The following is a 16458-nucleotide window of genomic DNA, read 5'->3' on the forward strand; positions in this document are numbered from 1 at the left end:
GCAGCACCTTAGGCAAAGGCTTTTGCTCCCTCTAGCACTTTTGATGATTACAGCCTTTCTCCCCCCTGATGGGTGTTTGCTGGTAATTACCCCCGATCTGCCCCCCTGGGGGTGGGGAACAAAAAGCCCACTAGACACCAAGGAAAGATTTATTTTAAAGATAGGGGTGGGGGCTGCTCACCATGGGCAAGACCATGCCCCACCACAGCAAAATGGGGCATCAGTCGTTCTGAACCCTGGTGGGTAGATGTGGGTGATTACCCCAAATCCGCCCTCCTGTGAAGAGGGTAAAAATGTCCACTAGATGCCAGGGCAAAAGGAATAGGGGTTGGGGCTGCCCACCATATACCGTTTCCCTAAAAAAACAAAGCAAAAAACCTTTCTGCCCTCTGTGGGGGTAATATACCCCCATCTGCCACTCTGGGGGGGAGGTGTAGAAAACCCACTAGACACTAGGGCATGTTTGCCCCTTATGTGAGGTCTCTGGCCTCAGTCAAGAGAACTCTATCCCCTCAGTAGACCTTATGGAATCCACTTGCTTCCCCTTTTTCCTGCCTGGAGGAGTGCAAGTACGCTAACCTCACCATAGTCATTCACAGCTCATAGTTATGTCACTATCTGGCCTACAAGTTTTCTTAATGACCTCATGCTAATATGCTAACTGCACCAAGCCCCTCAGCTCCTCTGATTGCAACTGGAACAAAGTAACAGAAGCCACCCTCAACACCACCCAGCTCGTCACCTCTAGCAACCTGGAACAGGCATGCAGGCTGTTGCTGAAGTAGACATGACTCGTGGATCATATAGGTCCTGGTGAATCACCACACTGGAGGTGCGAGGATAGGGGGCGGTCAGGCTTCTATAGTAAACAAGCATATGCCATAGAACAAGATAAAAATGTGTAACACAAGAGTAGGACACTCCTTCTGCACCTTACAGAAATACTCCTTGGAGGGACCTCCATCATAGTTACTGTGCTTCAGTGTAGTTATGAGAAACTTGAACAAGTGTTGTCACACTGAAACACAACAAAACACACTACCTGGACAATAATTGTCACACTGTGAGGCAATGATGAGTTGACTTGTCACTGGCTTTGTTCTTCACCCCTATGTCATCATGAAAGAGAAAAGAAAGCAGCAATTGCAATCCCCTTGTGGGTCTTCAGTATCATCAAGCACTGACTCTGCTTCTGTAATGCTGCAGCACCACGATGGGACCAGCTTAAGGGAAGGAGCTTTTATTCAGTTTCTTAAACACTGTGGCAGATGGTACATCCTCTCGGACAGCCATTTCAAGCTGACCAGGCAACACCATCTCATTCTTTTGTAACACCATTGAACATTTCTAGAATTACCAATAGAAGCTGCAACACACCCCCTCTCAATAATATGCAGTTAATGTAGCCACTAACAGACCTCCTAATCTAATAATAATAATAATAATAATTCAAGGCAGTGTTGACCCTATCTTATCAGATAATCTAAGAGAAAGCACCTGTGCAGGATCCAGGACTGTGTTAAACTCAAGAACATATGAAGCAATGTGCCCAGATAACAGACAGCAAATAAATCAGCCTAGTTGATTTAATAAGCCTTAAATCAAGAAGGGACTTGAGCCTTGTAGAAGGTTTTGCAAGCATGAAGGTTTATCTAATAATAAAGTGCAATACAGAAGCCAAAAATAATAGTCAAAAATCCACACTGAATCAATATAGGTAATTATTGGCATGATACTCCATCAAATGCAGCAAAGAGAATGACATGAAGTTAAACTTTAGAGTAAAATATTCAGTCATAATCAGGAGAAAGACTAATGTGAGTCCACGCTCTAAAGTCAGGGCAAACCGGACATGGCTCACATCCAAAAACAACTCTTTTTGTAGCAAATTTCACAATGAAAATCACATTGTCAGCATAAGGTGTTTGCGTCATAATGCACAATTGGCAAAGAGCATACAACATGTAATGCAGTATGATTTAACACCATCCCACACACCCCCTAGTTGATTAATACCTAATGCATTCAAAAGTCTCAGTACAAATCAAGCTAAACTTAACACTTACAATCTCAAAAAAATAAAGTGGACCACAGTAGTGTAGACAGAAGGAGCCTTGAAATGTTGTAAAGTCTTCCTCTAGCCTTATTCAAGAACAGCATGTCAACACAGAGAAGACATGAAAACGCACATCATGGCTGCCTTGGAATTCAAAATGGAGTTTATGTCTAGTTTGCACCTAGTTTTCACAAGCACAGCAAAATATAGTTTTGCAAAGCGCAGTTTTTGTTTCAGCGCAAAAATATAACGATAGACACATTAAAATATTTGAAATCATCTCTCGCAGGAGTAAAGCTTTTATTGCTAGAATGCTAAGCTGATAAAGTATTCCCTCAAGGCTCACATGTTCAAGGCAGTAAAATTATGATGTGTACAAGACCAAGCTAGCTGAGTGTAAATGATGTACTGTGAAAGTACCCCAGTGCAACATGACACCTATTTGCTCGTTCTTCAGTGGATTTTCTAGCACAAAGTTAAGTGCAGAATATTGGCCTGCAAAAATATCAAGTCAGGATGGGGTCTGCAGCTGTATTGTCAATGCAAGTACATTGGTAAGTCTAGATTTAGGATCATATTTACTAAGATCTCACGCAGCACAGCACGTCACCTCTCTGTGCTGCACTGCGTGATAGGGCAAGGGCAGGAAGGCACTGTACTTAACACTATTTGGTGCATTTTTTTTCATTTCCCAGTGCTGGTGCACACACAATGTGCTGCCTGGCACCAATGCAGCCACCCTTGCACCATGGTGCGAGGGTGCCAGCGTTGTAAGCAGGATTGCATTTGTACAGAAATGGACACCTTCCTGCACGAAAACGATCCCCGAGGTATTTTCCTCTTTCTATGTGTGCTGCTAAATGAGGCACAGATAGAAAGAGGGAGTAACAAGGAGAAATACAGATATTTCTCCTTGATAGGCCTCATGTGGGAAGGTGAAGCATTCTGACGCATTCCCAGGTCTACCAGTAATGATAAATATGGGAATACTTCAGAATCAATGAGTGGATGCGAGGGACCCTCCACCCATGGAGTGCCTTCCCCGGGTAGAGTAACATAATGCAGTGATTTGCACTGTTTTCTCTGGATTTATCAAGCCACTCGGGCCAAAGCAAGGTGGGCTTGCGTCACTTGATAAATCAGAGGTTTTGCATCACCCTTGGGCCCCGGTGCATGGCGAAAGGGCGACAAAAAACCTACTTGAATAAGCCCCTTAATATTTTTAACTCTACACCGATGTGCCTTGATTACATATATGTTGTCAAGATACATAGATGTGAAGTTAAGAATAGTAAATGTAAATACACACTTATATATACCTACATTGAAGACACCGTGCTAGCCAATATTCTGTACTTGGTAATGTTGCAGGTCAATAATTTGCCACTCATTATTGTGCTATAAGTCTCAGGTGTTTACTTGTTTTCCCATTAGATAATCCTTGGTGTTCAGCTCAGGCCTAAGGAGGATGATGTAGACTTTAGGGATGAAGATACAGCCTAGCAGTCCAGAGCTGGAAGTAAGGATGGCAAAGATCTCCACGGCCACCATGTACCTGCCCTTGGTGCTCAGGTACGCTGGGATGAAGGAGACCCAGACGCTGCAGAACACCAGCATGCTGAAGGTGACAAACTTGGCCTCATTGAACGTAGACGGTAACTTTCTAGCTATGGAGGCAACAACAAAGCTCAGAAGAGCCAAGAATCCCACATAACCAACCACAGCAAAGAATGCAACAACAGAACCTTCGTTACACTGTAGGATCATCTTCCCAGTTTCTGATTTGGTGTCAGTGTCTGGAAATGGAGCATAGAGAAGGAGCCACACAGTGCAGATCACCACCTCGCCAAGTGAGCAGCCAAGCATTACAAAGATGGACAATCGAAGGCCCACCCATTTTCTGAGTTTACTGCCCGGCTTTGTGGCATTGAAAGCAATGATAACTGTGAGAGTTTTTGCTAAAACTGTAGAAACAGCAATAGTGAAAATTATCCCAAAGGTAGTTTGACGGAAAAGACAGGACAGCTTGGAAGGGTGTCCAATAAAAAAAAAAGAGCAGAGGAAGCACAGCATGAGGGCGATGAGGAGGATGTAGCTGAGATTCCGATTATTGGCTCTAACCAGAGGTGTGTTGCCGTATTTAATGAAGCTTCCCAGCACTACAGTAGTGATGATGAAGAACAAACTTGTGATGGAGGTTAGGGCAACTCCCAGCAGATCCTCATAGGACAGGAACTCTACCACCCGTTGAATGCAGGAATCTCTCTTCTGATTGGACCACTGGTCTTGAGGGCATGATAGGCAGTTTGGCATATCTGCATGAAAAGAACATTGGTCAGTATTACAGAAGATGCCTTCAAGTAGGGAAAATGATATAGATGAATGGAATGTGACACAGTGATAATAATAATAATAATAAACAGTTTATAAAGCGCCTGGTAACACCTTCCCGGTGTGTCCCCGCGCTAGTAAGGAAGAGCTAGATGCTTTAGCATAGACTGCCCGCCCGACGTGCCCCTATAGCCTATACAGATGCGTTTTCAGTAATGCTCTAAACTTGACTTCCGCGCTCTCTAGTCTCATCTCCAGAGGGAGCTTATTCCAGCTGCGGGCAGCCATTACACTAAAGGACACCCTCCCATTCTTGATTTATTAGCCCGCAGGACCACCAACTGACCCGAGCCTCCCAAGCGAAGAGCCCTCGAGGGTTCATATCTGCACACTAGGTTATCCAAATAAGAAGGGGCCCTCTTCCATACAATACGATGGCACATCAGGAGGCATTTATATTGGACTCTTTTCTTAACTGGCAGCCAGTGCAGGATGTCCAGAGCCCGACTGGAGGCCGCTCTCCTAGATCGTCTGAGAACCAGACGTGCGGCCGAATTTTGTAGGACTTGTAATCACCCCAAACTTTTCTCGGTGGCCCCCAGGAATAGCACATTCCCATAGTCCATCCGGGAAGTAACCAGCGCTTGAATCAAGGTCCGTCTGGCTGGCAGGGGGAGTAGGTCCAGCGTTTTATTCAGTGTTTTCAGAACACCAAAGCATTTACCGACTAGACGTCGGATATGTCACTCATAAGACAGGGTGGGATTAACCCGCACCCCTAGGTTTTTTGCTTCCTCACATGGTACCGGGGTGGGACCCAGACATGGCGGCCACCATTCTGATGACCAACTAAGACTATCTCCACCCACTATCAACACCTCCGTTTTAGAGCCATTCAATTTTAAGCAGTGGGAGTCCATCCAATTAGCCAGAGCCTGCATACAGTCCTTAACGTTGGATGCTGTCATTGCAGGGGCTTGGGACAGAGATAACAGCAGTTGGGTATCATCAGCGTATGATAGTAATTCCACTCCATACGCCTGAACGATCCTGGCCAGGGGGGCCATATATAGGTAAATAAGGTGGGGCTCAGGGCAGAGCCCTGAGGCACCCCCTGGTCCAGTGCCATTTCAGCAGAGCGGGCAGACCCCAGTTGGACTTGGAAGAAACGGCCCGTGAGGAATGACTTTAGCCATCCCAAGGCAGCCCCGGTTACACCACCATCGCTAAGACACTTCAGCAAGATGGAGTGTGCTACAGTGTCAAAAGCGGCACTGAGATCAAGCATCACCAGTGCCATGGTGTGCCCAGCATCCGCTCCCTGTCTCAACGTTTCAGTGGCTCTCAGAAGGGCCGTCTCTGTCGAGAAGCCTGATGTTATTATGACCTTTCCTATGGCTAGCTATGCACCTGTAGGTGGGTGTACTGTCTGTGCGACATACACAACTCATTATCAAAAACACATTGACCAAGCATCTCCATAGAAGCTGCCAGGAGGACAGTCTGAGGACCAACTGACAGCTTGAGGTGGTCACTCTCCAACTCTTGAGCGTGTTAGACAATCCTTCTCAAACCTAGGAATAGTACCAGAATTACTGGCTGGTGGCTCCTCCGCTAAGGCTAACAAAAAAATAAAATGATCATAACTGAAATTATTCTCATTTTATTTTTTGTATGTTCAGGCTAGAGCGGGGCGAGGCTTGGCTCCCCTGACATCAGGTAGGAGGAGTGGTTGTATACTCTGTAAAGTGTGCATCAATGTTTGACCAGGCCAGCCAAACATTCATGCTCACTTTGCATGTTTGCTATGCAGGCTGCATTACGGCCTGCATGTAAAACATGGCCAGGACCCCATTCTCTAGTTGAGCACCGAACCACGGTTTTCAGACCAATAACAATGCTGCATTACAGCGTTATGATTGGCTCAGGGGATTCTGGGTATTTACCAATCACAACGATGCATTGCAGAGTTGTCGTAGGCTGTGAGGAGCCTGAGTGCTTCCCCGTCCCCGGAAGAGACTCATTTGATGTGGGAGAGACGTGGGCGAAATCAGGTAAGTGTTTTTTTATTTTTTATTCAAAACCTCCGCAAACCGTGCCACCCCTGTATTTTACTGACCCCCACTGTCTGTAAAATGTGTGTACACTCTTCCTGACTACATAAAAGTATGCATGAGTGTGTAATGGTCTGTAATAGGGGCATGCACGCAGGTGACAAGAAGTGTCTCCTTTTCACAGAGGCATGTCCTCAAGTAATAAAATAGTACCCAGATTTTAATGATTATGATGGAATTTTACAACTGTCTTCAGAGAAGGGATCGTGTAGCTGCACCTGTAACATCAGTCTGGCCCCTGGTGCTGCTGGTTTGGAAATGCTGCCCCTACTGCTTGGATAAAGTCTCCATATTGTATTTTCACTGGTGCTGCTGGTGTGGAAATGCTGCCCCTACTGCTACATTATGTGACTATCCCAGTTTTTCAATCTTATCTCCTGACCTTATGTGCGCCTCATAAACATCAAGGCCCCTCCACTGTAGTAGATCTTGAAATGACTCATCTCCTTATTCTTGAACCCCAGTACCTCAATGCACAGATCTCTTTTGCTTGAAATAACATTTCCACTATAAACATTCAGCCCCTTATATATATGCTTGATTCCGGTCTGGGAAAGATATGGCTGTTGTAGTTCGGACTGGACTGTTCCCATGGGGCACAGGGTCAGAGCTGATTTGCATAAAGCCATTATCTGACCCAGGGTGGTGTGGAGTGCAATAAACGATGGATTTAGGCCCAGATCCTTGTACTGGGGTGAATGTAAGACATTGATCTACATTCTGTCCATCAAATTGTTTTTTGTAATTTTCTCCCTGAGTGTACTGGGGTAGCTCAGACGTGGGTCCCAGAGCCTCCACACCACTGGAGTCAAGCTAGCCGGGCTGATGAGAGGTGTTACCTCAAAACCGGTCCGGTCCTCGGATGCTTGATTCCGGTCTGGGAAAGATATGGCTGTTGTAGTTCGGACTGGACTGTTCCCATGGGGCACAGGGTCAGTGCTGATTTGCATAAAGCCATTATCTGACCCAGGGTGGTGTGGAGTGCAAAAAACGATGGATTTAGGCCCAGATCCTTGTACTGGGGTGAATGTAAGACATTGATCTACATTCTGTCCATCAAATTGTTTTTTGTAATTTTCTCCCTGAGTGTACTGGGGTAGCTCAGACGTGGGTCCCAGGGCCTCCACACCACTGAAGTCAAGCTAGCCGGGCTGATGAGAGGTGTTACCTCGAAACCGGTCCGGTCCTCGGATGCTTGATTCCGGTCTGGGAAAGATATGGCTGTTGTAGTTCGGACTGGACTGTTCCCATGGGGCACAGGGTCAGAGCTGATTTGCATAAAGCCATTATCTGACCCAGGCTGGTGTGGAGTGCAAAAAACGATGGATTTAGGCCCAGATCCTTGTACTGGGGTGAATGTAAGACATTGATCTACATTCTGTCCATCAAATAGTTTTTTGTAATTTTCTCCCTGAGTGTACTGGGGTAGCTCAGACGTGGGTCCCAGAGCCTCCACACCACTGGAGTCAAGCTAGCCGGGCTGATGAGAGGTGTTACCTCGAAACCGGTCCAGTCCTCGGATGCTTGATTCCGGTCTGGGAAAGATATGGCTGTTGTAGTTCGGACTGGACTGTTCCCATGGGGCACAGGGTCAGAGCTGATTTGCATAAAGCCATTATCTGACCCAGGGTGGTGTGGAGTGCAAAAAACGATGGATTTAGGCCCAGATCCTTGTACTGGGGTGAATGTAAGACATTGATCTACATTCTGTGCATCAAATTGTTTTTTGTAATTTTCTCCTTTTCACAGAGGCATGTCCTCAAGTAATAAAATAGTACCCATATTTTAATGATTATGATGGAATTTTACAACTGTCTTCAGAGAAGGGATCGTGTAGCTGCACCTGTAACATCAGTCTGGCCCCTGGTGCTGCTGGTGTGGAAATGCTGCCCCTACTGCTACATTATGTGACTATACCAGTTTTTCAATCTTATCTCCTGACCTTATGTGCGCCTCATAAACATCAAGGCCCCTCCACTGTAGTAGATCTTGAAATGACTCATCTCCTTATTCTTGAACCCCAGTACCTCAATGCACAGATCTCTTTTGCTTGAAATAACATTTCCACTATAAACATTCAGCCCCTTATATAGGTAAATATCTAACTATAAACCACAAAAGTCTAATATGTTTGGACACTGAGGAAATGAGCACAGGTAAACTTTGGATTTTTGCAAATGTGTTACTTCTTCTCAAACACTAGTGAACGTTATAAACCTTAGCAACAGTGTCATTTCATTAGGCCTCTATCAAAATGTAGTAGGCCCAACAAACATAGATGAGCACACATTGCATCTCATTTTCACAAACTCTCCTAACATACAGATCGAATCTCCAATGCCTAAGATCTGGCCAGACCATTTCTCTATCAATTGTCATCTCAATGTGGGAGAATCCCTAGACCTCAGAACCGTAGCACCTAGAAAAATCGAACCATGGAGAAAGGTGTCTCCAGTACTTTACTTCATATTTTACTGCTTCCCTCCCTATTACTCACAGATATATTAATCTTCCTCTTAAGTATTTTGAGGAGGCAGGCATTAGAAATCATCACTCCCAAAAAATGACCCACCTCAAAACTTATATTGCCATGTCTCCCTAGCTCTCAGAGTCTCCAAAGGCAGAAAAAGCCGTCTGTAGAAAGTTTGAACACAAGTCGCAAACCAATCAAACTTGTGCAGACAAGTCTCTAAGAAGCCGTAGACATTTACCAAAGAAACATCAAAATAACTAGGAAGTCCCATAAAGTGGACAGAATTAACAACACTGGAAACACGACAAAGGAATAATATATATGATTGTAAATTAATTTACCAAACATTTGACATGTGCTCAATCTATCCTAGCATCTCAGTCTCTTTCTGATGACCTTGTCAATCGTTTTGAAGAACAAATTCGAAAACTTTATGCCACTCTGTCAAATGGTCTCACATAGGCACGGAGGACTTCACCTGCTTCTTCATCGTCTAATCATCCCACTCTTCTGGAATATTTTGATGTAGTGTCCCCTTAGCAAATCTTGGTCCAGATTAAAATATCAAATCGTGCTCATGGAGACCTTAGCCCCAGGACTCCTTCCTACTATTATGGATCTGTTTAATCACTCCCTGAATATGAAAAACATTCACACAAAATGGAAAGATGAGACCTATTGTAAAGAAACCCGCAGCAAATCCTTCAGACCTTGCAAATTACAGACCAGTATCACTTTTTCCTTTTCGCTGAAAAATGATGAAGTCTGTTGTTAACAACCAGATGATGTCTTTCTTGCAAACCCACTCTCCGCTAGACCCTTCCCATCTGGTTGTCGGGCTTTCCAAAGTACAGAAACTACACTGGTGTATGTTCTGGACACCATTAGATCCTTCCTGGATGAAGCCAAGCTTGTACTACTAGATCTATCAGCAGCATTCTATAACATCTCACATTTTATTCCAGTCCAACGACTGGTTGAGGTTGGTGTTGGAGGAAAAGCCCAGGTTTGGCCTTCGACAGGGGGGTACCCCAGGGCTCATCTTTGAGCCCCACCATTTTCAATATCCGTGTGGCACCCCTGGCCTTAAGTGACACAATCTTGCGGGTTCGAAGTAATTTTATTTACGGACAGCACACAGCTTATAATATCCTCCTGAATCTACTAAAATCAGTTTCAGGGAATGTATGAAGAAATTAGCCCTCTGGATGTCCTCCAATTGCCTTCAATTATACAGAGGAAAGACTGAAATTCTGCTCTTTTGATCTGAACACTGGTGGCCACTGGAACTGGGGCCAGGCCCTGATCTAGAAAAGTTAGCTAGAAGTCTGGGCATACTGATTGATGATGTCATCTCTACAAAAGAACAAGTACATTCTATCTTTGGGACCTGCTTTGGAATTATGTGACTGTTCACAAGAGCTTTTCAATGGCTACCTCTTCAGTCTAGGGAATACACTGTTCAGGCACTTATTGTATGTCGCCTACACTATGGAACTGCCCTTCTAGTTGAGGCAAATTAAGCTCTCATAACCTCATGTGGTACAAAACACATCTGCCTGCATGATCTGCAATTTGACTTCTCACTCCCCTTCGGAGTACACACTGACACACTGACATTTTTGCATTGGCTCCTGATTAAAAAAGTGCACCCTTTTTAAACTCCTTGGTCTCATACATAAGTCCCTTTGTGGAAACAGTCTACTCTAGGTATGGAAGAAGTTACAGTTTTATATACCCATGTGCAACCTCAGATCCAGTGGGCAACTCTTGCTTCAACCCAGCCATATCTGTACTGTCACATATGGGGGCAGATCTTTTTCCTATTTGGCCCCATCACTGGAACTAGTTACCTTTGTCCATACAAGCCTTCCCGGACTTTGCTAATTTAAAACAATTCCTCAAAACTTATCTCTTCTAATTCCTTTTGGTATTGATGTCATGTTTGAGAGTGCATAGGCGCCGAGAGACCCACTTAGGAGGGATTTCTTCACACTTTATGAATGCAAATACCATATTCTACTTTTTGTTTCTGCAACACTTCTTGAAAATGGGAGTCTGTAGGGGGAATTTCTTCAGTGTTATAGACTTGTGGTAATTTAGTTCTGGTGGGCTGCATTGGCTTCTAGATTCAGGAGTCCCACAACTCTCACGGAGTCTTGCAAGGTCCTCTTCTCCAAATGATCCTGTGTAAAACTGTTTGCTATGCTTTTATTAGGAGCTCCTGCCATTACTATGATTCATGTGCCCTCAAGGTGAAACAGTACCTTCATACTGCTGAATGTGCCAAGGCATGGCAGGGGCAACAATGTGCTCATCAATTTAAACAGATGCTTATCGGTCTCACCAAAGTAGACATGACTGGCTGAAGCATAGAAAGGGAGGTGACAAAGAGGAAGGGAAGAGTCACAGGCCTGGTCATCTGCCAGGTGATACCCAGCAGTAGAGTCAAAAATGTCTCCTAACAGCATTTGCTCCTTCCGAATAGGATCGGGAACGTGTCTTTCCAACCGAGGGTCAAATTACAATGTGGTTAGGTACATATGCTCCCATTGAAGTTAATGGGAGTCCAACCAAATAGTATCTGGAAGCATCCGGATGCATCGTACTCTGTCGGTTGGACTCTCCCGATCTGAGTTGGTCAGAAATCATTTCCGAACTAATTTTGTCAGGCAGCTTTTCAAAACACATCAGAATCTGGCCCATAGTGAGGCTCAGACCTGTCCCTTAGTCACAAAGGTGGGATGCTCTGTTTTGACTGGTGTGCCAAAAAGTCTCCCTTCAAAAGTGAGTGTTTAAGGCATTTTATGAAATTATTGTGAAAATTAATGTATGATTTTGTTTAGTAGCTTCAGCCAAGTCTCATGTGAAAACTTAAATAGGCTAGGAGCGCATGAGTCAACACACACAATGTAATACTATTAAGAGATAAATGACTTAAGGTCCATGCAAACAATATTAAAAAAGGGATAAACATGTGTTGACAAACTAGTATTAAATGTCAAGTAAGAAAACTAAAAAACTCAAACAAGTAAATATCTAAATGCAAATTAATAATGCAATTGTTGTTGTATGACTTTATTCGATATAAAATATCATAAAAGTATGAACAACCCAATTTCATCATTTTAGGACAATACCAATTTTTGAAATTAAACAATAGCATATTGCCATACAATCAATACAAAAGAGACAATCATCTTTAAAAAATTACAACAGCAAAAAAATATATGTATATATAAATATTTCATAAAACCAGTAAAACAATAGACCAATTCATACATAGTAAAAGCCACAATGCAATTTGGATACAAATATCCCTTATTGACTTTAATGAACAATGAAAAAAACATTCAAATAAGAAAGGTTGTCATAAAATTTGCTGCTGTTTGCTCCATCCTGCCAGTCAAACACACTTGACACCCCCTCCTCCTCTGGGAGATTCAAAGCTCCTCCTTTCTCCTAGGAGCACCAATCATCAGCAGATTTTGGCTGAGTGGGATGAGAGACAAGGTAGGCCAGAGCAACATGAAGAGATCAAGCAGAAGGGTACTTTTAAGAAAGGTAGCACAGTTTGTGGTGCTTGTGTGCAGAAATGTACATATTTGCAAGTGTATTTGTGTGGACCCGGGTGTGTGGGCAAATATATGTATGCATGAGTGCCCCTGTGTTTGTCTGTGTATGCTTCACTGGCCTCTCAGTCACCTCTAAGTTCGGATTACAGGCTGCCCGAAAAATTACTGTATGAAGGTAACTGCAGTTACTCCATGTACAGCAAGTTCATGTTTTGAGGCTAACACTGCAACCCACATGTTTTGCTCCATTTTGCAAGTGAGATGAATCACAGCTGTGTCATGTGGCCCATAGGGACATTGTCGTTTTCCACTAAGTTAGAATGAGCTCTTCGCAGCTGGACTGCTGCTTTTGCACACATTACTACACTTCTTTTTTTTGTGCAATATTTCAATAACTACTTTCACATGGGAACTCATCGCTGTGTTCACTCTCTGCAGGTTCCTGGGATTTTGACTGACGAGCAGCAATGCCCCTTGTTATTTTGTTCTGGCCAGACCTTAGCCCTTAGACAAAACATACTGATGCAGCTGTTGATTGGACAGCGTACTGTTTTTTTTTAGTAGGCTAAAGGAATAGGTGAGACACACTTGGAGAGGGACCATTCCACGGAGAAGAGAGAGACAGCACCTATGATTTAGATTTACCATCTATAGGCTGAGATATTTTTATTATATAATAATACTTCTTCTTAGCAAGGGGAGGGAGGTTAGGCAGTATAGTCTTTTAACCCCTTTGATGCTGATGACAAGCTCAGCTCGTCATCAGCCACGGGTGGCGTGTGCTGATGACGAGCTGAGCTCGTCATGTAACGCGGAAAAGGGAAAACAGCCGCACAGCGCAAAAATCACCGCAGCAGCGATGCGGTGAATGATGACATCTGCCTTCATGATGTATTGACTAGCTGCTATGCTGACTATATTTGTACTATGCATTTTCCTGCTCATTGTGACACATACACTGCATGTTAGAGCATGTTGGTTAAAATAAATATTTTATGTATTAAATATTTTATTGAGCATAGGCAAAAAAAAATGCACCTCAGCGACTTCTGTAAGGGCCGCCACCACTCTAGGGAGGCCGAGATCAGCGACCCCGCGGATACCCCACCTAGGGCCAGCGGGTACATCATCTTATTAACACAGCAAGCCGCCTACAACCCAATGGGCCGGCCGCGTCTCAAGAGGTGCTACAACGGTGCAAGCTGGTCAGTGCTAGTGCATTGTAAGAAAACACGAGAAACAAAGAACTGTAAACAACCCCGCCACCCACCCCACCCCAGCCCTCCCTTCTCCTTGTCCATGTCCGGAATCCAGCTATAGGTCGTGAACCACCCTCAACAGTCAGTGGACGCCACGCGCGTGGGGCCTGTGCGCTTACGGGTATGTGTTTTGGGGTCCGGGAGAGGTGTTTCCGCCAAGCGTAGCAGACGCAGGTAGCGTGGGCAGCTCACCTCCCGAAACTCCCCGAAACTCCCCGGTAAGCAAGGCAAAATAAATATTTTAAACAGTTTCACGTCTCTGTCAAATCTTATTGTGGACAAGTACAAGAGAGTGGGTGAAAAGGTGTATCTTGTTACAGCGATTCCAGAGAGATCTGGGAGTGTTGTGATCTGGGGTGTCTAATCATGTGTTTCTCTTGGAGTGAGTAGGGGAGCAAGTGAGAAACTATAGCTAGTTGGTCCTGCATCCGTGGGTACTAAGGTGGTGGGAAGAATCAGTCCCTATACACCAAGGTACCATATTCCTGCACAGAGTTCTGTGTTTGTGCAGAATCCCTGCAACAGCTGTTGAATGTCATTGCCAGTGGTATTAGATTTGAGCACCTCCAGTAGCAACTACTGATCCAAAGCGCTGTCTTGGATGACACATGGGCTCTCATTATGAGTTGTATGGTAATTACTAACCCTGGGTGTAAAACTCCACTCTGCTCGCTAGTTTACGGATTTTGGCAACTCAGCGTTGAACGTCGAGTTGTCTGAAAAGCTGCACTCCACAATGGAGCAGAGGTTTTTTTGTGTGTTTGATTGCCCAAAATGCATTTTCACGTGAGTGGCAGTGACTTACTAGGTGCCTTCGATCACCGATGAGATTTGCCATCAGTTTGTGAGTGCCACGAGATTTGGTAGCCAGCCGCATGGTCCCGCGAGAGTGTGCGATCGCAAACACATCATTCGAGGAAAGCAATCGGACTTCCGGCAGAAGTTTTGAGAAGAACGGGATCCCAAACCCGCAGAATCTGCAATGTGGTTTCTCCCGAGCAGCATCAAAACCTTCTTGAAATGACAATTTGGATTTAAAAAACTCCTCAGATTGACATTTGGCTGTACTTTTTGGTGCAAGAAGTACTTTTTCTTTGTAACTTTTTTTTAAGAGGAAGGAAGTACCTCAGAGTCTCCAGTTTCCAGTTCCTGCCCAGCAGGCTCCTCCCAGTGCTTTGTCCATCTCCGGTTCACTTCTCATTTGGATTTGGAGCTGGAAGGAGCACTCTTTGTGTCTGCGGCATCATATATAATTGGATTTGAGGACTTTTGAATTTGAAATTTCACAAGTGAGTTGGAAAATTGGTGTTGTTTGTTTGGTTGGGGCATTGCACCTACATGTTTTTGCACTTTTCATAATTTTTCAAAAATGTATTGTGGTTGGTGGCCTTTAGTTTCAGTCGGAGCCAAGTTGTTTCTTTGTAAGTATTTTCTCTTCTTTTATAAAGGAAACATGTTGCACAGTTCACTATATTTTCTCCAACTTTTTAAATAAAAAAGGAGAGGATGTAGCCTTATGGCTAGAGCTGTCCACCTCGGACCTGGGGAACCGGGTTAGAGTCTGGGCAACGGCGCTCAACATCCTGTGATTCTGAGCAAATCACTTAATCACCCAGTGCCTAAAAAAATTGAATTTGTTCATCTGTAATGAAACTGGTGCTCATGTAGAGCGCTTTGATACCTGAGGCCTCGGGTCTAGTTTGTGCTACCTAAAGTTCTAATAAAGAATCTTAAAAATTATTTGCAATATTTATTTTAATTCACTAGCCCTGTAGTCTGCCAATAGGCCTTCCAGCCTGTTGGCCCACAGCTTCTCATGGGTGCATAAAGCAACTGTTACTTTGGTGTCTGTTGAATTTAAACATCGTTTAGGGCATGGATGGTGTTAGAACTGAATGAATGAATGAATTTGGACTTGTATCACGCATGGCTACCCTGAGGCCTCCCAGCGCTGCAGACTAACGCATAAGGACTGGGGGTCTTGAGGAAATATAAATTTTATGGTCAAGTAATGTTCCCTAACGTGTACCCCACCGTCTCCATGTACCAGCTTAAAGTGCATGTAACTTCCCTCCTGTGCCAGCTATGAAGACGCAAATGCATTTGCGTCCAACGTTAACATGTCCTCTTTCAGACCCACCCTGAATGGGTTGAATGCTCCGTTCCTAAGTATGCTATGCCAACGTCTTTTTGTGGTGTACTTTACACTTTTGTCAGCTCTGGCAAAGTAGGCCCTGAATTCTGCCATCGAGCCTTTTTTCCTGCTTTCTGACTCCGAATACTTCAGCCCAGGCTGTCTCTGTACCCGTGACCTCTGCCTTACTCCCTGTGCGGCTCACGGCGCTTAGCTCAGCCTGCTGCCTGCCAAGACTGTATTCAACCTTCGAATTATCTGTTCGGCTCCTCGAAAATGCATTCCTGCCTACTAAACATTCCCCCAGCTGCAGAGCAAAGGGCCCGGCCTCACTGTCTCCGTGCAAGTAATTCATAGCTCTGTTACCAAGGAAGGCCCATGCCCCTCGCATCTCATGCAGACACTTAGGCGCTTATACACGCACTCACAGTCAGTATAGAATAGCTTCTGCCCCAGAGACCTTTCCCTCTAGATAGTATGGTTCCCAAACATCAGATATCAGATATGATAGAAGTA

The 16458-nt window shown here is 44.4% G+C and overlaps 1 protein-coding gene across 1 annotated transcript in view; it reads right to left on the reverse strand.

Moving 5' to 3' along the window:
• Positions 1-3463: 3463 nt before the first annotated feature.
• LOC147689401 (vomeronasal type-2 receptor 26-like) overlaps positions 3464-16458 on the reverse strand; it is a 243885-nt gene continuing 230890 nt past the window's right edge. The window contains exon 4 of the mRNA XM_086940082.1: positions 3464-4371. Coding sequence (XP_086796208.1) covers positions 3464-4371 — 908 coding nt within the window. The remainder of the gene's footprint in view (positions 4372-16458) is intronic.

This window comes from Lissotriton vulgaris, chromosome 10 (assembly GCF_964263255.1).
Source record: "Lissotriton vulgaris chromosome 10, aLisVul1.2, whole genome shotgun sequence".
In the NCBI taxonomy this organism is placed as follows: Eukaryota; Metazoa; Chordata; class Amphibia; order Caudata; family Salamandridae; genus Lissotriton; species Lissotriton vulgaris.